The sequence below is a fragment of the Hoplias malabaricus genome, chromosome 12, assembly GCF_029633855.1.
Source record: "Hoplias malabaricus isolate fHopMal1 chromosome 12, fHopMal1.hap1, whole genome shotgun sequence".
In the NCBI taxonomy this organism is placed as follows: domain Eukaryota; kingdom Metazoa; phylum Chordata; class Actinopteri; order Characiformes; family Erythrinidae; genus Hoplias; species Hoplias malabaricus.
The window spans coordinates 15,923,448-15,946,608 of record NC_089811.1 but is presented as its reverse complement, the minus strand read 5'-3'; the positions used below and the strand labels follow the sequence as shown (position 1 = coordinate 15,946,608).

The following is a 23,161-nucleotide window of genomic DNA, read 5'->3' as shown; positions in this document are numbered from 1 at the left end:
AACAGTTTACCATGTTAAATACAAAGAACACTACTACACTAAATTAATTTTGTTTCAACTTGATAAGCAAACATACCTTTGTTGGTGTGACATTAGCAGGACGAAGAAGGTACTGAGAGTTATATCCAGGTGACTGATTATAGTATACTGAGGGACCTGTTGTTGCAACTGAGTGTAAAATAAAGTCAAACAAATGTGTTAGTTATAATTCACAACTGAAAAAAACACACAAGCTTGTTGAAATTAAATGTGATTCCACAATGGCTCAGCATTTTTTTTTAATGTGACAAGACCAATGCAGTCAAGATTTTCAGGGTAAGCAGCTACTATATTTGTTCACAATCATCAAATAGAGATGAGAAAAATGTTCAAAGACTGCTTAAAGGCTAAAAAGTTGTTCTTGCTAAGAACAAAGATTGCAGGTGCAATTTTGACATGTTTAGTAAAGACTGGTCAAACACTCATTGATCAAAAAGTCTGCTTACACTAAAATTCATTTGTGTGTTTAAAAAAAAAAAAAAAAAGTGTAACGTTAATTGGATTTTAGACTGACCTGTAAGCGGTACTCCATGAAATGGTTGTGCAGCTGGAAAGGATTCTTGAAAGGTCTCAGAGTAATTTCCTGTATACACTCTATTACATTGAAACTCAGCAGTCCCTGATGCATTGTGCCTCAAGTCATGAACTTCATTCTGCAAAACAAAATTTATAATGCCTTGATATGGAGCTACAAAATCCATTGTAGCTCGATATCAAGAAAAAAAAAAAAAAAGTCTTTAAACGCAAAGCAGCACAATTATCACTTTGTCTAAACCGTTATTCCCCCCTCTCCCCCATGCATGACGTGTTAACCATATTAAGTGATATATATTAGCCCAAAGTACCTCCAGACAACAGACACTGCTCCTTCTTTCAGCGAAAGTTATTCTGGTTCAGAACTATCCCTGTCCATTTTCACGGCGATCAACAACTCGACTAATATTTGCACTCCATTCCATGTGTGTTTAGGTGGTGCAACAACGAAAAACGTCCCCTGTGAAACAATTTACCACCACGCTGCATTTCGGACATGATCGGTATAAGAAAGATTCATAACAAAAATAAAAACCGGTTTTCTGTGCGAACAGGTATACTGCTCAGCAAAACAGTTTATATTGTGATATACTGATATTGATACTGTCCAGCCCTAGGATGCCACCTGTGCTGACTGCATTGTACCAAGCATGAAAAGTGCACAAGATTTTTCTAGTTCACACTAGTGTCTAGGATGTACCTGAGCGGAAGCGTGTTGCTGAATACCTGTATGTTTGGCTCTATCTCACAACAATACCACCTTCTGTCTTAACTTCTAGTTGCTAACAGCTAAAGCAGAAAAATTCACACTGACTCACTGAACCCGAGCTTATAATATTCACAACAAATTCATAATATCCGTAACAGCTATATCCAAAGTTTCCAGAGGTCCACAAACACCAACACAAAAGGACACAAACCAACATAGAATAAAGAAGTCCTGGGAGAACAGGAGTAGTTATGTGCTCTTTGTTCCCATGTCCAGAAAATTTCGTAGTGGAATCTGACAACTTGCTAAGAAAAAGCTTTGTGAGCAGTGCCGTGTCATTGTAGAGGCCAAAACTAGCGAGAGCAGGGCCCAAGTGTCCACAGTACGGGACTACCTGCAGTACCAATGGTGAAAATACTACTATGAGAACAGCAAACCAGTGGCGCGTGTGGCATTTTTCTCTGCTCAGGGTGCCTCAACTTCACTACTCCTTAACAATGACATGAGTTGTTTAGATGCTATATTAATGTGAAAAATCTCAGATGGTGCACATCTATAAAACCCAGCAGTACACACTTTTATTCATTCAACCAAGTATTCTCAGACCTATCACATACACAATAACACTTTCAGACACCACAGATACAAATACACATACCCAATACAGTGTTCATTTTAACACACCCTTGTCATATATAATACAAGGCACCCAGAAACAAAACATCTCAGCAAGCCCCTGAGATATAGAACTGGTAATAACCATAGCCTCTGCCTAGAAACAATTTAGTAATGACTCTGTACAGCACAACAACCAAGGGTGAATTTAAGAGTACATCATATACACACTATGGTACGCACCATAGATGGTATGGTTATTTTTGGCTATTTGTTTGAGGATATGATCTATATATTAATAAAATTCTGCAGGTGTCAATAGAAATGCAAGATGGATATTGGTATGGGATAGAGGAGTGCTCAAGTAGCACTAACAAACTTCACAAGATACCTCCTGTATTTATTTACAAAATTCTACCAATGACGCTAAAAACACTGCCCACACCCTGATTATTATTAGCAGTCCCATTCATTCATACATGCATTTTTACAATACAATTTTATTTTTGACCGGAAACGTCACAGGCATCTCCCAGGAGATAATACAATCATGTACAAGAGGCATCATTGTGGAAAAAAATATTTCTCAGCTTTTATTCACATTTGAACAAAAATGGCATGTCCAAAATTATTCATACCCTTTGCAAACTGTCACAATCTATGGGAAAATCCAAAGTTCCATTCCAAATAGTCCAAGCTGTTTTAAAGCATCCTAATTACCCTGATTCATTGGAAACACCTGTTTTAATCAACTCAACAGGTGAAAAACAGCAGCTCTCTGCAGTTTGTGGACAGTCATGGCCAAGATAAAGGAGCTCACTAAGGACCTGCGGCTGTGCATTGTGGCCGCTCACAAGTCAGGAAAGGGCTATATGGCCATATCAAAATGTTTGAGTTCCAGTGGCTACAGTGCAAAGTATTATTAAAAAATACAAGTTCCGTACTGTGGAAAATCTCAGAAGATGTGGTCAGAAGCCAAAAGTGACAACTGTGCTGGCCAGGAGGATAGTGAGAGAGGTGAAGAAAAATCCAAAGATCACCACCAAGGCCATCCTGGTGAATCTGGGCTCTGCTGGTGGCAACATCTCAAGGCAGACAGTCCAACGGACACTGCACACTGCTGGGTTCCATGGACGCACACCTACGGACACTTGAGTAGCCAATCCACCTACCAATGTGTGTTTTTGGATCGCGCCCGGAGGAAACCCACGCAGACACAGTGAGAACACACCAGACTCCTCACAGACAGTCACCTGGAGCGGGACTTGAACCCAAAACCTCCAGGTCCCTGGAGCTATGTGACTGCACCATCTGCTGCGCCACCGTGCCGCCCGATATGGGTTTTCATTAGTTGTCAGTTATAATCATCAACAAACACTTGAAATATATCAGTGTGTGTATAATGAATGAGTATAATATATAGGTTTCACTTTTTGAATGGAATGACTGAAATAATTTTTCATGATATTCTAATTTTAATGACCAGCACCTGTAGATCGCTTTGACACTGTCTAAATATCCTTTAGCTTACATTTTATTGTTCACTTCTGATCTGCTAAAAATCTATTACTGACCTTCAAAGCCTCAACTTGTTGACAAAGCATCTTCAAGAGTGACTTCTGATCTTCCAACCAATGAGGGGAGGTCTTGGGAGAAAACTGTTAATGAGAGACATGTATTAGATGCATAAATAAATAAACTCAATTTAAAAAAACATATTTACTTAAAATGATATACCACTGGTCTTTTGGAGGGAGAGTGGAGACTTTTTGCTGGAGAGGATTCAGAACATTTCTGAGAACTGGCTATAGCTGGGTCTGTGACTGATCTTGGGCTAGAGGTCATAGGACATCCTTCGTTAACTCTGTCCAAAATTTCTCCACTCTCTCCAAGCTGCTCATTGACATCACTGAGCAAATCCATAACTTCTTCCATACAAACAGGCAACTAAAATTGATTTTCAAATAAAGGGTAATTGTTTAAAATTTCATTAACACAAAAAACAGATCATCATGACTTAGTAGCATTTGATATCAGACCTTTTCTATATCATCTGGACTGGCATGGTATATCTTCATTAAGTATTTTTTGAACTGCCGGAGGAAGTTCATACACATGTCTTGAGTTTCTTCAACTCCAGTTCCAGCCTCCATAGAAAGTCTTTGATAGATCTGTAGTTCATATATTGGGGGGGAGAAAAAAACCCAAAAAGGACATGGTAAGAGTAACTTTGTAAAGAAACCACTTAAAATCTCACAAAAACGTGTGTGCTCCTAGTGAGACGTCAGAGCCTCATGATCCAGCTCTCTTTGTTAGCCTCCACTTCTGGTGTCATAATACCTGTAGAAACTGGAACATGTAGCAAAGCTACTGGCTCTTTGTTTTACTGCCAAAAAAGCCAAAATCAAACATTTGCAGTTATAGCAAGAACTAGATCAAAGAATTTATTTAACGCTGTGGTTGTTAGCGTTCTGGCATATTGTGTTATTTACAGTTGAATACATGTCAAGACAATTAACAGCATTAAAATTATATATATATATAAGAGAGAGAGCGAGAGACAGACAATGAAGAGAACTGTTCCAGAGCTCATTTAAAATAAAAATAAAAAAAAAGGCGGGAGAGAATAAATAATTGTTTTTTTTTTTGGCTTTAACCCCAGTTAATATGTTTATTCACTCTCCAACTGTATTACAGCAATCATATGTTTCTTTAAACCTCTTGAAATAAAATATTCAACAAATTAATCTGTGAGAAAGTTTCACTCAGCTTGCTTTATGCTTCAATCCCATTTAACATGATTATTCATGCAAATCATCATGTATTTCCTTAAAGCTCTTGAAATAGTACACATGTTTGTAGATCCCTTAGCTGCCTCAAGGCCACAGAACTGGCATGATAAAACCAGAAGAGAAATGTCATTATTTTATTGGAACTTCAAGCAGTGTTTTAAGTTTAAGTCAAGGGGGGGGGGGGTCACGGTGGAGCAGCAGATAGTGTCTCTGTCACTACTGATACTGCCTCTGTCCGGGTGACTGTGAGGAGTTTGAGTAGGCTCTGGACCCACCGCGACCCTGAACTTTATAAGCGGTTACATATAATGAATGAATGAATGAAGAGGTGGGGGGATGGGATCATCAACTAACAATGTTTCAGTGAATTAAGTTTTATTGTTGGCCTGGCTAAAGTCAAAAAGTAGGCTAAGCTCTTGTAAAAACACAGCGTTTAGTGTGGTTGTTTCACAATGGATGCTCATCTATGATAGTTTTTACAACAAAAAAGTCTCATACAGAAAAGGATGCCGTTCCACCTTACATTGTGTAGCAGATCATATTTTAGCCCTCAGATCTACCTTAAACGGTGATAAATCATGTGTACTAACAGTAAGTTTGATACAAAATCAGATTTTCTAAACATTTTTCACTCCTAACATTTATGGAAATAGTCAGGAGAATATTGTATATTTATTAATTTTTAACCAGACATTTCATTGCATATCTTGCATTTACATATTCAATTTTTAATACTTCGCAGCTAATATTATATGCATCCAGCAATTATCTAATACATTAATACATTTTCTAATACATAGTCACTACATTAAAAGAACACAGCTGAACAATATTCTTAAAAGGCTGTATTTGCTGCATTCACAATGCTTTAAAATAGATAATGATACATACACACATACAGGTGCACCTCAATAAATTAGAATATCATTCATTATCTGTAACCGCTTATCCAGTTCAGGGTCGCGGTGGGTCCAGAGCATTGGACGCAAGGCAATTAGAATATCATCAAAAAGTTAATTCATTTTAGTAATTCATTAAAAACAGAGTGATCTATTTCAAGTGTTTTGACGATTATGGCTTACAGCCAATGAAATCCCCCCCAAGTCATTACCTCAAATTTAGAATAATCAACACAAACCGCCTGCAAAGATTTCCTTCCTTTACTTCCTTCCTTCCTTCAGTGCTTCAAGAGCCACCACACATACATATATCCAAGACATGGGCCACAACCGTCACATTCCTTGTGTCAAGCCATTCATGACCCAGAGACAACGCCAGTAGCATCTTACCTGAGCCAAGTTGAAAAAGAACTGGACTGTTGCTCAGTGGTCCAAAGTCTTGTTTTCAGATTGGGGGGGAGCCATGTCACCTGCTGCTGTGGTCCACTGTGTCATATAAAGTCCAAAGTCAGTGTAGCCAAATTTTTACAGCACTTCAAGCTTCCCTCTGCTGACAAGCTTTATGGAGATGCTGATTTCATTTTCCAGTAGGATTTGGCACTTGAGCACACTGCCAAAAGTACCAATCTGATGATAACTCACAACTAATGAAAGCCCCAATTTAAGTATCTCAGAAAATTAGAATATTACTTAAGACCAATTAAAAAAAAAAGATTTTTAGAAATTGGTCTCGCCTTTCTCTTCACAATACCCCACAGATTTTCTATGGGGTTAAGGTCAGGGGAGTTTGCTGGCCAATTAAGAACAGGGAGACCATGGTCCTTAAACCAGGTACTGGTAGCTTTGCCACTGTGTGCAGGAGCCAAGTCCTGTTGGAAAATGAAATCTGCATCTCCATAAAGTTGGTCAGTAGCAGGAAGCATGAAGTGCTCTAAAACTTTCTGGGAGATGGCTGTGTTGACCTTGGACCTCAGAAAACAAAGTGGACCAACACCAGCAGATGACATGGCACACCAAACCATCACTGACTGTGGAAACTTTACACTGGACCTCAAGCAACATTTATTCTGTGCCTCTTCTCTCTTCCTCCAGACTCTGGGACCTTGATTTCCAAAGCAAATGCAAAATTTACTTTTATCAGATAACATAACTTTGGACCACTCAGCAGCAGTCCAGTCCTTTTTGTCTTTAGCCCAGGGGCAAGACGCTTCTGACACTGTCTTGTTCAAGAGTGGCTTGACACAAGGTATGCGACGCTGAAACCCATGCCTTGCATACGTCTGTGCGTAGTGGTTCCTGAAGCACTGTCTACAGCTGCAGTCCTGTCTTTGTGAATCTCCCCCACATTTTTGAATGGGTTTTATTTCACAGTCCTCTCCAGGGTGCAGTTAACCCTATTGCTTGTACACTTTTCTACCAAAACTTTTCCTTCCCTTCACCTCTCTATTAATGAGCTTGGACACACAGCTTTGTGAACAGCGTCTTTACAAATGACCTTTTGTGTCTTGCTCTGCTTGTGTAAGGTGTCAGTGGTGGTCTTTTCGACAACTGTCAATCAGCAGTCTTGCCCATGATTGTGGAGCCTACAGAACTAGACGGAGAGACCATTTAAAAGGCCTTTAATCAGCTAATTAACTCAAAACACTTGCAGAGTGTGGCACCAGGTGTCTTCAATATTGAACCTTTTCACAACATTCTAATTTTATAACCAGCACCTGCGCATGCATGCATATATATGCGCCCACGGTCCAAAAACACACGGTGTCAACCTAAAAAGTGTCCATAGAAACAAGGACTGAAAATTCTCAACTCCACTAACCATGCAGGAGCACTTTAGTTCTACAATTACAGAGTGTATTCCAATTTAGGCTTTGTAACTACACACAATTAGCTTTGGAAAATATACTGTCTATTTTGGAAACAAATTGTTTAGAAAAGCGCCATGTGTAAATAAAAAAAATTCATAATTTTTTTCTACTTCATGCATTTCAGTGGGGTCAGGTCTTTGCATTGCTAAATTATGTACCAGTCATGAACCCCCGCCCCACTCTTCTTCCCCCTGGAATCTAAGGGGAGGGAGGAGGGGGGGGGGGGCTGTAAAATACTGGAATCGTGTGACTCATCCTCCACAGTTTCCCTATCCATTTTCTCAAGGCAGGTTTCATAACATTTTGGTATGATTGTAATTGGTAATTTGTAATTTCTTGGTACATGAGCATGAGCATCTAATCCTTAGAAAGTTTGCACTGCAAAAAGTCCCTAGAAAGGAAGCTATAAAGCTATCAACTTATTATCAGTATCGATCTGGCCAATCCTAGATCTGTTCTGTGAACTACTGTAGTAAATCGAAATTTTTAATATCTACATCAGATATCCAAGTGATACCTGGGAGAGATTAGGTATTTTGGTGAATTAAGGTTTTCCCATAATCCAAAAATATGGGTTGCAATAAATTAGTTAAGTGTTCAGAGAGGCGACTCTAATTGATCTTTGTATTTTTAACACGCATATGAAAGTTAATTTATGAAATTTAAATTTGCGTTACTCCTGACTTCCTTTCTTAATCTTACGAGTTGATGTGTGAGGAAGGTTTGAGGGTGGCACAGCAGGTAGTGAATGACTGTGAGTAGTTTGGTGTGTTCTGTGTGGGTTTCCTTTCACTGTCCTAAAGCACACGTTGGAAGGTGGATTGGTAACTCAAAAAGTCTCCATCAGTATGAGTGAATGTGTCATTGTGTGTCAAGTTTATTTTACTCACAATTCTCTATTTTACCACATGATGCTACCATTTCCTGCTCTCTCCACAAAGTTTTTGTGCAAGTGTGGGTCAAATCGCGCTTAAAAAGCTCACTTATTTAAAAAAAAAAAAAAAATGCCTAGTATTTCTTAAAAAATAAATAAATCCCAATTTTCTGCATGAGATTTTGCCCACACACATTTCAGATCCATTTTGAGTCAGACCCTTTATATTTGAGGCCCCCGAAGACAATCGCCTTCTACTGTTGGTTCAACCTTGTCCAAAATTCTCGGAAAATTGCCACTGGCATACAATTTACAAAAGGTTTTTATTCATCAAAATATAATATAGTGCTCAATCTCAAAATGTGATATATTTTCTTGTGCAATTTTTGATTAAATATAGGTTTAAATTATTCTTGCATTAATTTATTGTTCTTTTACAAAGAATCTCTTAGGTCAAGTAGAGAGCAATTAAACAAATAATTACACAGATACGCAATTAATCACTATTGATTAATTGTTTGACACCCCTAACAAATACACATCTTCATGCCTAACACATTTGTTTGTTTTCTAGTGCTTTAGATAATAAAGTGAATTACCTGAGCAAGATGCCAATGGGAGGAGATGCAGTTGATCTGTTCAAGCTTCAAAATTGCCTGGTCAGTTTTGCCCTCAATGTCCAGTAGTGTGGCAAAAGCAACCATGGCTTCATGTTCAAGCTCTTTGACTTGAGAAACCTACAAAACAAAAAAAACATTGCCTCATCTATTCCAGTCACATTTAGGTCTTACAAAATACAAAAGCATGAATTTCCCATACCTGTATGTCCTTACTGTTAAAATGCATAAACATTGGATCCAGGGGTTCAGCAATACTGCGCCTCTTCTGAATTTTCTCCAACAATGGAAGCACAACATTCCAGTAGTGGACACTACGGCCAACATACTCTTTCTGGTCATAGTAGGAGTTCATTCCATAACCCTGCAAAAAATTAAATACACAAAAACATATATATTATGTAAATTTAACTCCATCTCCAGGAATTCCAAAATCCTCCTGCCACAATCTGGCTAGTCTAAAAAAGTGAAATATAAGTAGAGACCTATTTTGACAAAAGAAAGAAAATCTGAGGATTTTCCTAGTTACCTTACACTAAATACATATTTTCATCTTTTTATGGTTACATATTTTGCATTACGGTAAATACGTACATCTTTAACCAATTCTTAAGACAAGAAAAATGTGTAAATAGATTTCTAAAACATCACACATAAAAAAGCTTATTATGCTAGAAGCAATGTTTGTAGCAAGAGAAGAATTTAGATATTGGCAAATATTTGCTTATGTTCATGAATGACAATTTCCTAGTTCATTAATTCATTGTCTGTAACTGCTTATCCAGTTCAGGGTCGCCGTGGGTCCGGACCCTACCCAAAATCATTGGGCGCAAGGCAGGAACACACGCTGGAGGGGGCGCCAGTCCTTCACAGCGCCAAACATGCTTCAGAAACTCATTACAAAATGAAGCCATTCAGGTTATTTTATTTAAATTAATAAAATAAGCTAAAAATTTACCATTACACTGAGGTGCCTAGCCCAGCAGATGAGCAGGGCAGGCTGAAGGCCATGCTTCTCTCTTGCTCGCAGTGTGCTCAGGCCGTGTTGGACAATCAGCCGCAGTTTAGCAGACACATTGGGTCTATTGGAACAAAAACAATTAGTACTACCTAATTATTTTACAGTCATATTACAGAGGCATTTAAAATGGAAGGTATATCTAGAAAGTATATGACTAATTTCTGCCTAAGAAATATGTTGTAGGGTAATACTGACAACTCCATATGCAGACTCACATTGCTTTTTTATGAATCAGGCTGTATACCGCATCCCACCATTCTCTCTGTTTTTCAGAGGACAAGAGTTTCATCAGCTGCACGGGCAAGCATCTAGGCTCAAGCAATTGTGGGTTAGCAGAAATCTTTGCAGTCTCTTGCAGCTGACAATGACTGGTGAACACTACACCACATAAAAAGACCTGAAATAAATGAACAAATAACAAATTAAAAAAAGTGAAACACATGCCAGCACATGGTTCAAAACAGTAATTACAACCCCTTTTTTTGGTTTGTGACATTGTAAAAAATATAAATAACAAGATATTTTGTGCATGTATATAACTGTTTTATTTTTAATAATTGTGGACCTGCCAACTCAGAGCCCTCCATCAGCCTCAAATAAATGTATCCTTGTTTCTAATATTTATGTTCTCTGTTATAATAAAAATAAAAGATATACTGTACATTTTATGGCAGATAAACAGAACGTGTCATGAAACACACAGTCTACTATAATTTATTTCTATTATAACAGAGCATAAAAGAAACAATGATACATTTATTTGAGGTAAAATTGGTCATTAAAGTCAATCTTGAGCCTAATCTTTTAAGCTCTTCAGCTTCTCCACTGCCTGAGTACTTTGGCCCAAACACATACAAGGTTTTAGCCAAACCCACTAAATCGTGATCAAGTCAGCTGGAACATAGCAGTTAGTCTAGTACACAAACAGATGTTCAAGGGTCTCAACATGTCCACCAAAGGGGGAGAAAGAATAAATAAATAAATAAATAAATAAAATAAAGTGTATACCACGTGTATTTTTGTGGCTACAGTCCCATGTACTATCTGCTACTGTAGATCAGCCTCGCACTTTTCTATAGGGGGCTTATACAGGGGCCTTCAGCAACTACGTAGAATAGAGCCTGGGGCTAACACCGCCAACCACCACCACTCCAAGTTGTTCAAGGAATTTGTGTGATACCTTGACACGGGTTTCATAAAGTGCGTTTTCTGTGGCTGCATCCAATGATGCAAGCTGCGGTGTTCGAAAAGTCAGAAGAGCCCCTTCTACCTCTTGAAAGTCCACAGCTCCAGCAGAGATGGATAAGGACTGGAGGGGCAGCTGATCTTCAACAACACACCCCACCATCTCTCCACACAGAGGGGGGAGCACAGCAAATTCCTCACCAGTCTGTCCATCAGTCTCTGCATAGGTCTTTTGTGAAGTCTGCCAGTTGTCACCTAACCTCAGCCCATAAATACAGGTAATTACAACTCTCTGGAGACACTGTCAAATGTATCACAAATCCAAAATCAGAGTTTTGAAGAAACTCTGTCCACGTTTAACACTGTTGACCAAGCTCTCCAAACAGACTGTTAGAAGGATGACATTGCTGACAAATTCAACTCATTCACATGCAGCCCAAATAAATGCTTGCCATAAGCCAAGCCCTCCACACCCTGCAGCAGTGCACAGGCAGTATCTGGCCACGTTAGCCCTTCTGCGTAGAACAGCTGCTGCACTGCCTGTAGCCAGAAAGTCTTAATACGGCTTGACAGGTAAATAAGGGCTTGCCCCCCCCCCCCCCCCCCCCTTGCCGCTGTAGCAGCTGCGTTCCAGTGCTGCCCAGAGCAAAAATAAATTACAATATGCTATTTTACATCCTTAAGAAGTGCATCTGGAGGTTCCATAAATGGTCAGGAGGTGCCACAGCATGGACGCTATCAGGTTATTGGCTGCCGGTACCCTTCCCCTGAAGGACAGCTGTAGCAGGACCCAATTCCACTTTGACAACTTGGAAAACAATTTATCCACAATGCCATCCCAGTCCTTAAAAATACTCCCAAATACTCAAGGATTTCCCTGCCCCACTGCAGACTACCCAACAGAAGAGGAGGCCGAGTGCCCTGCCACTGCACTTTCCCCAGTTGACTCTAGTTGAGGAGGCTCCTGCATAAATATCTAAAACTCGGAGGAGAGCTTGAACGTAAGCCTGACGTTTAAAACAAAATATAAAAGGTAACATCTGCATATGCCAACACAAATACCTGCTCTTGCATACCCCTGAAATCACAAATCAGTTAGCTCACACTCTGTAGCTTGCTAAATTAGCATGAGCTATGGCTGATGTAACCATGGGAACGCCTCTCCCCCTCACAACCTACCAGAAAAACTCAGCAGATTCCAGTCAAATAGGTGGTCAATCACCATCATGAATCTCCTGTGTACAGAAGCCGGGCGTAGCGCTATTTGTGCACACTACCACAAAAAGAGGTGCATATCTAATGAAAGAAAGCCATACAGAATGAATTAGGGGGACAACTTCCTAACTGTGAATATTTACCACAATGGGACTGTCATGTTTCAAGGCAGTGGGACTACTTTTAGCTCTGTCCAGGAGGATTTTGCTCATCAAAGCACTGGCAGAGACGGAGAGAAACTGAGGAGTGCAACAGCAGTGAATCCCAGTGTCGGGGGGGAAATACAGGTAAGAAATCGCTGTCAAAGATAATGACCCATTAGCCCCCACACCACACAATCAGTGAGACAAACTGGTAAAACTAGATGTAATTTTTGATATTTTATTTATTTAGCAAAGACAAAAACAGCTTTGGAGCAACAAAGTCACACATATGAGCTTCAGATAACTGAAAACAGCAGAGAGCACCCAAACCTTACTACAAGCCGTTTTTTTCCTCTATCAAGCTGACATGCCTCTGCTAATTTACAAAATATTTACCATCAGCTTCACAAAATCTGTCACTGGAATATATACTGAACTAGTGTAGAATCGAGGCTAATCTGCACAAAGCATGCTTAAAAAAAAAAAAAACAAGTCAAATATCTCATCACAAAACTCATCACAAAATGAAGCCACTCCTCCTCAGGCTGCTGAAAAGCATGACTGCACCATCTTGGAGCTCTGCACTCAGTGTGAAAACAGCCATGTGCATTTGTTTATGACTAAAATGGGCATTTTCACGTCAGCAAGAAACTTCCCACACAGTTAGCCAACCTGACCCAGTATGTCCACTCTGAAAAAGGACCCGCCTACTCCCAGCATCAGTCCACCCACCCTAAACCACAGCTCGACCCCAACACCAAACCAGTACCAGGAGAAAATAGATTCAAATAGACCTCCACCCTGCTACTGCCTACAAGATAAATGCAAACATCTCCAGCAGATGTGCATTAACGGCCAAAGTTCACCAGGTGCACCACCTCAACCTGAACTTCGATAATCTCCACAACCATGTCCCCTTGCACAAGGACTATGTGGGAACTTGCCTCAAAGAATTTGAAAGACGCGGCCCTCGGATGCAACCCAGACAGTCCCCATTAAATTAGACCACTACACCAACCATCAGCCAGGAAGATCAGCGGACACCAAGCCCTCCATCACTTCTATCCCCTGCTTCAACACAGCCATCTCAGCCCCAGAGCAACTCCAGCAACCTGGACCTCCACCCCACACATACCTGCCAAACCCAGCCCAGCACCTCGTCCACCAGCACCTAGAAAGTCACACCCAAAACCAGTACCCAATGTGACACATCCACTGCCAGCACCGGGCCCCGACATGCAGCTACAGGAGCAGACTTACACTACCATGGTGAAAAACCCAGACCCTAACAGTGATGCAGACCTAGGCTAGTTCAAACAACTGCTTAGTCTTATATGCAGCACAATACTGAGCTAAGTGACAATCACTACACACATTCAAATCACAGATTGATTAACGAATAAATAAAATTTATGTTCTTGCACATAGCTTGTATATTCAAAAACAAAAGCTTCACTACACAGGTTTATCTCCTTAAAAAAACTACTTGTCTTAGTATTCTCATTTTCATACTATTTAAAATGAAACCTTTCTATCTCAATGTGGAAAATTCAGGGCATAAAAATCACCTCTATGTAGAAAAAGTGAATTAATAAATGACCCAAAAATACACTGACATTATTTTACGAGAATCTAGGGCTGGGCAATTAATTGAAAATGAATCGAAATAGACATTTAGAACTTCTAATCGACAATCTTTATATTCTGTTCAATAATCGTAATCATGGTAAAATGTTAAATTAATCTGCACTACTAGACATGGTGTAAATCGGATTCTATCACTCACTGCCCTTGGTCTGGCTTTCACAGCGGGACACTTGCAAAAACTCTGACTATTGCAACGGCCTCCCGACAGGTCTTCCGGCCTGTGCTGCGAGACCGCTACAGATGATCCAGAATGCTGCAGCACGCCTGGTTTTTATCCAGCCTAAAAGAGCACATGTCACGCCCCTATTATTTGAGCTGCATTGGCTACCCTTAGCTACTCACATCAAATTTAAATCACTAATGATGGCCAGCTGCTTTTTGTAATATTATGTGAAAATATGAAAGTTGAGCGAAATTAATCATATTGTATTCATGTATAATCAGCAACAAAATGAATGTTACTTGAATTAAAAATAAATGCATATTTTAAAATAAAAGAAATAACAGTGATAGACAAAGATAGTTTTGTAACAAAAAAAACTCTGCTGAGCCACAGGCTGAAAATTCCACAGATGACCTTCTACTCATCGACTGCAATAGAAAACACATCCTGGAGAAACGTCTACTGCCACACGTCAGTGTGTCATAAGTGACTTCACAATCACATGAAAATTATGTTAACGCTGTACAAGAAATTTATTTTCAATAAGACAATGTGTGAATCTTGGTAAATAAAATAGTGGAGCAAATTGGAAACAATTCAATCATAACTCAGGGAGCAATGACATCATGTTTTGAAAGTCATACAGTTATAAAATCAGTCAGAATGTCTAATAATCCCCATGCATTTTGTCACACAAGGATTATTTCTATGTTATCATAGTTTTCCATTAAGTTTCAGAATAACATCCTACCCATTTTATATTACAGAAGGGAGGGGGGGGGTGTATACCTCAATATCAAGCAAACAGATAGACTCTGGACTGCTGGTGTCTAGTTTGAATGTCTCCAGAGTGAGACGAGGAAAGAGTTGCTTCAGCCAGTCTTTTAAAGGTGGTCTCTCACACATAAATGACCACTGCAACCCCAGCCAAGTTAAAAACTGCAAATCTCCACAATGTAAGACTGCACCTAAACATCAAAAGGAAAAATGCAGTTGGTATATTTATTATGCTTTAACATAACACTAAAAAAAAAAAAAAAAACAAACACAACAAAACAAATGAACCAGAATGAGGTGTACAAATTAACTGGTTTATCAATTTAACTGAACTGTCTCCATCTAATTTTGTGTGCAATTTATCAAGTACAATTACAGATGTTAAAATTATGATTTGAAATTATTTTTAAAAATATGTATTTTTTTAATTGTTCACCAGATACGTCTTTTCAGTGCATCATACTGAATAATCAAACAAATCTGATTAAATGTTTAAATTTGACATTTTTGTATAAATGCCAATGCTGTTTAAAAATGTTGTTTCTGTTTAACTGCAAAGGGAACAGTGAAAATATTTTAATCTTTACACTAAACAGCTCAATTTAGCTCCAATATGTGACACTTTACTGCAGACTGGGTTCATTTTATATCATTCGTTTGATTTCTTGTGTGCATGAGAAATATATAAATAATTAACTGCCAAATGGCAATATTGCACATGCTAAACACAGTTTATCTTAATTTTATATAATGTATTCCCGCATTACTATATTCCTTTGTCACTTCCTGGATATATTTTATACTTATTTATTTCATTGTTTAGTGTAACTGGTTTATTGTTTCAATGAAAAAAAAATCCTTTCCTGCCAATTTAATTTAAACATTAAATAAATTAATTCAGCAAATCAATAATTTGGCTGTTCAGGCTTGACTGAAGATTTCAGCTGCTCAGTTTTTCAAAAAAAACAAGCTGAAACATGGATTCCTCAAAAAGAGTGCACAGTTACTTCACTTTGGGACCCACCTAAAATGAGCTTGTGCCCACAGAGAAAAAAAATCCAGCACATAAATAAATAAATAAATAAATAAACAAACTAACAATTGTCTAAGAGTAATAAATAAATCATGCAATTTCCATGCATAATACAAGAAAACTTATGTAATAATAAAAATTCTAATTATTTGCAAAGCAACTAGTCATGAGAGAAACGCGCGTGGGAATGCAACATCTGTTACCATGAGTTTGGTGGATTCTCCATTTATATTCCCCTTTTCGTGCACTGTTAACAACTGTGTAAATTTAACTTTTATATGTTTAATAATATTTTATATTATTTTCCTCTACTCTGCCATGTCCCAGCACTGAGTGTTTCTGGCATTAAGTCCAAAATGTTTATGAATCAATTTGGTCAGCCAAAATATTAAATGTTTGTGCTTTTGTCAGTAAAAAAAGGTTTCAGGATTAACAAATCAGACTCTTGTTACTGAATTAAAAAATCCCAACTTCCCAGAAACAGGGTACATACATACATGTTTGCATTGAGATGCTGTGATCGCAATCTTATTATAATTCTTTCTTTACTTACCACTGTCCCATTTGACAAGTTCTTGTATATCCGGTGGATGTGTACTGATGCCACTGATAGAATCATTCCCAATGAAAGAAAGGTTACTAGGGCATTGTGTACTGAAGAACATTTCCAGCAAACCTTCCTGCCCACTTTGATTCCCAAACACCTCCACCACTTCTTTGATTAAGTGCTCAGTTTCCTTGTTCAGATTCAGCAGTATGTGGCCTGCTTGGCTTTGACGATAAGAAGCTAATGACTCAAGTGATTTTGGCGATCTCTGATCACCTTTCTCAGGCTTTGCCTTTGGTCTAGGTGCCTAAATTGAAAAAAAAAAATGTTTAACATTCATTACATGTGAAATTACCTCTTCCAAGTATTTTCGTGTTTTATTGTTGATGGCTATGGCTTATAGCTTGTGAAAATACAGCAATCCAATATCTCAAAATTACTGCAATTTTAATATATGACTTTATTCTCGGAATCTTATTTTATTTTTTCAATGCCGTGGCCCTAAAACCCTGTCGTAGGTGTCAGCAGCAATGCCTAATGCCTTTTTTCCCCCCTCTGTATTTGGCGCCAAAGGACATGCGCACAAACAAATCTCCTCTGATTGGTCAAAAGGGTTATTCCCCGAACAGGGCCCACCTCCCAGTTCTACAGGTACAGATTAGTTCTGCACCATGCTCCATCTGATATTTGGTGCAAATGTGAGAAAGCGGGGAAGTAGTCACGTGTGAGTGAAGACAGCATTAGAGACTCGTAGCCGCAGATTGGAGCAGGTGCAGTCACTGACTTGTGTTTGTGCAAGAGAAATATTACCCCCCAAAAAACTAAAATACATATCTATATATTCTGAGGAGACTTTCTACAGGTGTGTAACTCGCACTGCACAGATTCTCATGTTGGTTTGCAAAAGTGCAAGTTTTATACAAGTGTGCAAATGTGTTATGTACCATATTTACCGCTACAAGTGGAGCAAAACTGAGTGTATGATATTTTTGTACTTGTGTGTAGAACTGGATTTGTGCAGCTGCAGTGAAGAGTGTGTAAAGGTGTAACTGTTAAGCTATACTTATTGGAGAGGGATAAAAATCTACAGGTTTGTAACTCCAGAAGTGATTTTCTCTGTGACTTCAAATTTACTGATACATGTGTGACTATATTCTACAAACTACAAATCTCACTGTCACAGGTGCTCAGGGGTTTTGCACCAAATATACCTCCATAAAATTGCCCTATTCCACCAATGACTAATGAGGTGTGCCCCTAAATTTTGAATGTATATTACATAAACAGTCCTCTTCAAGCATGAGGGAGGGGGGGGGGGGTTATAATGTGACACTGTATATGCAAAATTTACAATGATTAATTCATCTGAATTTTGAAGGGGGCGGAAGCTGCTTTACAGCTCTCATTACTACATAAATAGTTTCACTCTTTAATTGATGTGGCATGTCAAGGTTATTCTTAGGTCTACACTGATATTTTTCATTAAGCATCGCCCAACACAAAGATTTAAACTTTAAACACCCAAAAAAATGAACCACTAATCCATCAACTACTAATTAAGAGATTCCCTAAAATACAGATTCTGGTCATAAAATTATAATATCATGAAAAATATGATTTGTAAAAAAGTGAAACTTGTATATTCATTCATTACACACAGACATATATACACACAGACTGATATATATAACAGACAAGTGTTTATTTCTGAATTTGGAGTTTTCATTAGTTGTCAGTTATAATCAACAAATTAAAAGAAATAAACACTTATTATAAAATATATCAGTCTGTTTGACAAAGTGGATTAATTACCTGAAAATACAAAATATATATAATGGATTTAAAATAAAACTTACACAAAAGTATGTCTAGCATTAAAAAAGCAATTCCTGGGGGAGTCTTACCTGGTAAGCAAGAAGGAAACAAAAAGTTGCCAAATGAACAACTGCTTTCCACTGATGTTCTTTATCCAATGCCATTTTCAACAGCAGGGTGCCAGCATAAAGGTACAGATGAGCCCTCATTTCTATGAAAACCTCTGAAAGTTCATCCGTCATATTCATTGCAGTAGTTTTTAAGGACTGCATAGCATGGTCAAAGCTAGACAAAAAGATTTGAAAACAATTATATTTACAATAAGCTTAACAGTTTTATCAAAGTCAAATTAATGGTTGTTGTGGGGGTGGGCAACGCTGTCCAACTCTGCTAATTACAGCACTGCGGGGAAACCCTGGACTGTTATTTTAAACAACTGGATTGGCTACTTTAAACAAACGTACTGTTATTTTCAAACATTTCTGTTCCTTCAGCACCAGTTGCTGAAATTTGCTCTCAAAAACATTTATAATCATCAACACGTGTCTGTGTGCACTGTCAGGCTGTGTTAAGCTAAGTTCACTTGACTTGTGTTCACCGATATAAGGACCAGCGCAGCCTGAAATTATACCCACGGTGACACTATATATATTTTTGTTGCCAAAAAGTTAATTCTGATCTTGTTGAATAGATCAGTCTCAAAAGAACCACCAGTAAAAACAAGCAAACTTTAAATACAGCTCTCAAAATCTAAATACTGTCTGCCAGACACCACACCTGTGATCTTTGAAGATTTAGTTAATTACCACCACACTGGGGAAGCAGGCATCTTTAGGTGCATTATTTTTTTTTAAATTATTGCCCTGAAAAGCATGGGCATATATATGGGTTAAAATATAAACAAATGATTACAAACATATCTAGCTCTAACTTTTTAAAACACATTCCTGCTGTTCTCCAAAGCAGCCATCAAGCTGTAAATAAGCTTAAAACCTCACTTTAATTACTTGAAAAACAATAGACTCTGAGGCCTTTCAGCCACGTCTGAGGCAAATTGATGTCTTGACATTTTTACAAATCTCACCTACCTGCAAAAGTATGTTCCCAAAAAGCTACACATTCTAATATTCATATAATATAATGGCCCATTAGCTACCACCAACCCCCCACCCCATCTGTGAGAGCAACTGAATTGTTTGTTTGTAAATGGTGGTATTTCAGTTACTTAGCAACAATGAATCCTTAAATGAGCTTTAGATGACTGTTTGAAAGCCAGAGCGTATCCAAACTTTACTACAAGAAATTTTGAATCAGATGATATCTGTGCCTCCTTATAATCAACCAAATGGGAATGGTTGATATTAACTTCCTGTTTGTGGCACATTAGTATATGGGAGGGGGAGGGGGAACTTTTCAAGACGGGTGGTGACCATGGCGGCCATTTTAAATTCGGCCCTTTTGGATCCAACTTTTGTATTTTCAATGGGAAGAGGGTCATGTGACACAGACTTATTGGAAATTTCACAAGAAAAACAATGGCGTGCTTTGTTTTAATGTAACTTTATTCCTTCATGAGTTATTTACACGTTTCTGACCACTTACAAAATGTGTTCAAAGTGCTGCCCATTGTGTTGGATTGCCAATCCATGTGTGAAAACGTCTTCTCCTGCTACCTGAACCACTATTTCACAATTTGAGACTCAGACCACATAACCACCTTCCATTGCTCCAAAGTCCAATCTTTATGGGCTCCTAGCAAATTAAAGCTGTTTTTGCCAATTATCCTCACTGATAAGTGTGTTTCTTAATGCCACACAGCTGTTTAGTCCCATTCCCGTCAGTTCCCACCACAATGTGGAAATGCTCCTACTTTCATTATTAAATATCTATCACAGAGTGCTGCTGTTGTTTTTCTATGATTTGATTTCAACCATTTAGATGATCACCGATCACAAACATTCAATTTTTTTTTCAATCCACATTCCTTCCTCAGGGGGGCATGATGGCACAGCAGCTAGTGACACAGTCATACAGCTCCAGGGATCTGGGGTTGTGATTTCTGCTCCATGTGACTGACTCTAAGGAGTTTGGTGTGTTTTCCTTGCGTCTGCATGGGTTTCCTTCGACTGCTCCCGTATCCTCCCGGTGCTCCCGTAACCTCCCACAGTCCAAAAACGCATGGTAGGTGGATTGGCTACTCAAAAAGTGTCCGTAGGTGTGAGTGTGTGAGCTAATGTGAGTGTGTGTTGTCCTGTGAAGGACTGGCGCCCCCTCCAGGGTGTACTTCTGCCTTGTGTGGAATGATTCTAGACCCACTGCGACCCTGAACTGAATAAGCGTTTACGGATAATGAATGAACAGATTAATTCATTCCTTCCTCAAAAGATGCTTCCCCACTGTCCTTCCACTTTTTAAATAGCGTTTTGGACCATTCTTAACCCAATTTGGTAGTTTCAGCAATTTTCACAAAATTTTAGTAGTTTCTCCTCATTTTCTCTGCTTGATTTTTGCCAGTAATTCAACCATTCTGAAACAAATAATCTTTTCCACGACTACAGGATGTCTTTCAACATGGTTGTTTAACAAATGAGAAGCTACTTACTCGTGTATATACAGTGCGTACCAATTTATGCAGATTGGATTCAAGTGTCAAAATTGATTTTTTTTGTTTTTCCATTAACCTTGTAAATTTTATTGTGTGCCAGTGCTCTTTGGATCACTGAAACCTGAGATAAGTAGTTTGCCAGGTGAGCCCAATTAAAGAAAAACTACTTAAGAAGGATGTTCCATATTAAGCAGGCTACAGATTTCAAGCAATATGGGAAAGAGAAAGGATCTCTTTGCTGCCAAAAAGCATCAAATAGTGCAGTGCCTTGGACAAGGTATGAAAACATTAGATATTTCATGAAAACTGAAGTGTGATCATCGTACTCTGAAGAGATTTGTAGCTGATTCATGGCACAGACGGGTCCGTGCAGATAAAGGAATTACAAGGAAGGTTTTGGCCAGACAAATTCAACGGATTAAGGGAGCAGCTGCTAAAATATCATTACAAAGGAGTTAACAGTTATTTGAAGCTTCTGCTGCCTCTGGAGTCCCACTAACCTCAAGGTGTAAACCTACTATTCAGCCACCCCTAACCAGTGCTCACAAGCAGAAACAGTTGCAGTGGGCACAGACTACTGAAGACTATTTTCAAACAGTCTTGTTTACTGATGAATGCCATGCAACCCTGGATGGTCCAGATGGATGAAGTAGTGGATTGTTGGTGGATGGCCACCACGACCCAATAAGGCTGTGACGTAAACAATGAGGTGGCAGAGTCATGTTTTGGTCCGGAATCATGGGGAGGGAGCTGGTATGCCCCTTTAGGGTCCAAGGTGGTGTGAAAATGGCCTCAGCAAAGTATACAGACTTTCTGATTGATCCCATGGTACAAAAGTAAGAACCATGCCTTACGTAACAAAATCATCTTCATGCATGACAATGCACCATCCCATGTTGCAAATACCTGTGTGTCGTTGGCTGCTATGGGCATAAAAAGAAATTCTGTGTGGTCACCATCATCCCCTGACCTCAACCTTATTGAGAACCTTTAGAGTATCCTCAAGCAATAGATCTATGAGGGTGGGATGCAATTCACATCAAAACACCAGCTCAGGGAGGATATTCTGACATCCTGCAAAGAAATTCAAGCAGAAACTCTCCAAAAACTCAAGTTTAATGGATGCAAGGATTGTGAAGGTCATATCAAAGAAGGGGTCCTATGTTAACATGGGTGGAGTTTCCATGTTTTCCCAGTGTCTCCGGTTTCCTCCCACAGTCCAAACAACATGGAGGGTATGTGAATTGGTTTCTCTAATAAATGTCCTGGTGTGTGAGTGAATAAGTGTGCATTTGAATGAATATCTGTATGTGTGTGCGCCCAGATATGGAGTGGCGCTCTATCCTGGGTGAAACCCTAGTGCCCGATGCAGTCCTCCAGGTGGAAGGTCGTTCCTGGTCAAGAGTGTGTGGATTGAGTGTTCTGAACAGTGTGGATTGTAAAGCGTCCTTGGGTATCTAGAAAGGCATTATAAGTGTAACGATAACTAACTAATTAACAGTGAATTTTGAGATTTTAATTTTGAAACAAAAAAAAAATGCTGTTATCATTGAGAGATATGTTCAATAAAATTTGATTCATACTTTAACAATGCATGACTTAAAGTATAATACAATTTGAGAAAAATATCACCTGCATAATAATTTGGAACACTATGCATACATGCATTCATACATGCATGCATACCACATATATTTAAAAAAAAAATTATGGGGGTGGGGGGGTGTTATGAATTTGATCTAATACACTTCCAGCATTTAAGTATTCCTAATAAACTGAGTTTTGCTCAAGTTCCATGCTCTTTAAATGAGGGGGTGTCAGTTATCCAGTTCAGGTTCACGGTGGGTCCAGAGCCTACCCAGTATCACTGAGCGAAAGCCTGGAACACACCCTGGAGGGGGCGCCAGTCCTCCGCAGGGCGACACATACAGACACGTTTTTTTTTTAGTAGCCAATCCACCACATAACATGCATTTTTGCACTACGGGGGCAATTGGTGCACCTGGAGGACACCCATGCAGACACAGCTTTAACAAATTCCTCATAGTCGGAGCGGATCTCGC

At 38.9% G+C, this 23,161-nt stretch overlaps 1 protein-coding gene across 3 annotated transcripts in view; it reads right to left on the bottom strand.

The window, feature by feature from the left end:
• Positions 1-23,161, bottom strand: part of ranbp2 (RAN binding protein 2) — a 95,419-nt gene that overhangs the window by 31,519 nt on the left and 40,739 nt on the right. For all 3 annotated transcript variants that reach the window (XM_066686454.1, XM_066686451.1, XM_066686452.1), the window contains exons 7-18: positions 18,583-18,778; positions 16,685-16,985; positions 15,111-15,289; positions 10,184-10,365; positions 9,906-10,029; positions 9,150-9,311; positions 8,930-9,067; positions 3,937-4,068; positions 3,635-3,844; positions 3,472-3,555; positions 554-692; positions 77-168 (exon numbers count right to left, since the gene is read on the bottom strand). In XM_066686454.1, coding sequence (XP_066542551.1) covers positions 77-168; positions 554-692; positions 3,472-3,555; positions 3,635-3,844; positions 3,937-4,068; positions 8,930-9,067; positions 9,150-9,311; positions 9,906-10,029; positions 10,184-10,365; positions 15,111-15,289; positions 16,685-16,985; positions 18,583-18,778 — 1,939 coding nt within the window. The remainder of the gene's footprint in view (positions 1-76; positions 169-553; positions 693-3,471; positions 3,556-3,634; positions 3,845-3,936; positions 4,069-8,929; positions 9,068-9,149; positions 9,312-9,905; positions 10,030-10,183; positions 10,366-15,110; positions 15,290-16,684; positions 16,986-18,582; positions 18,779-23,161) is intronic.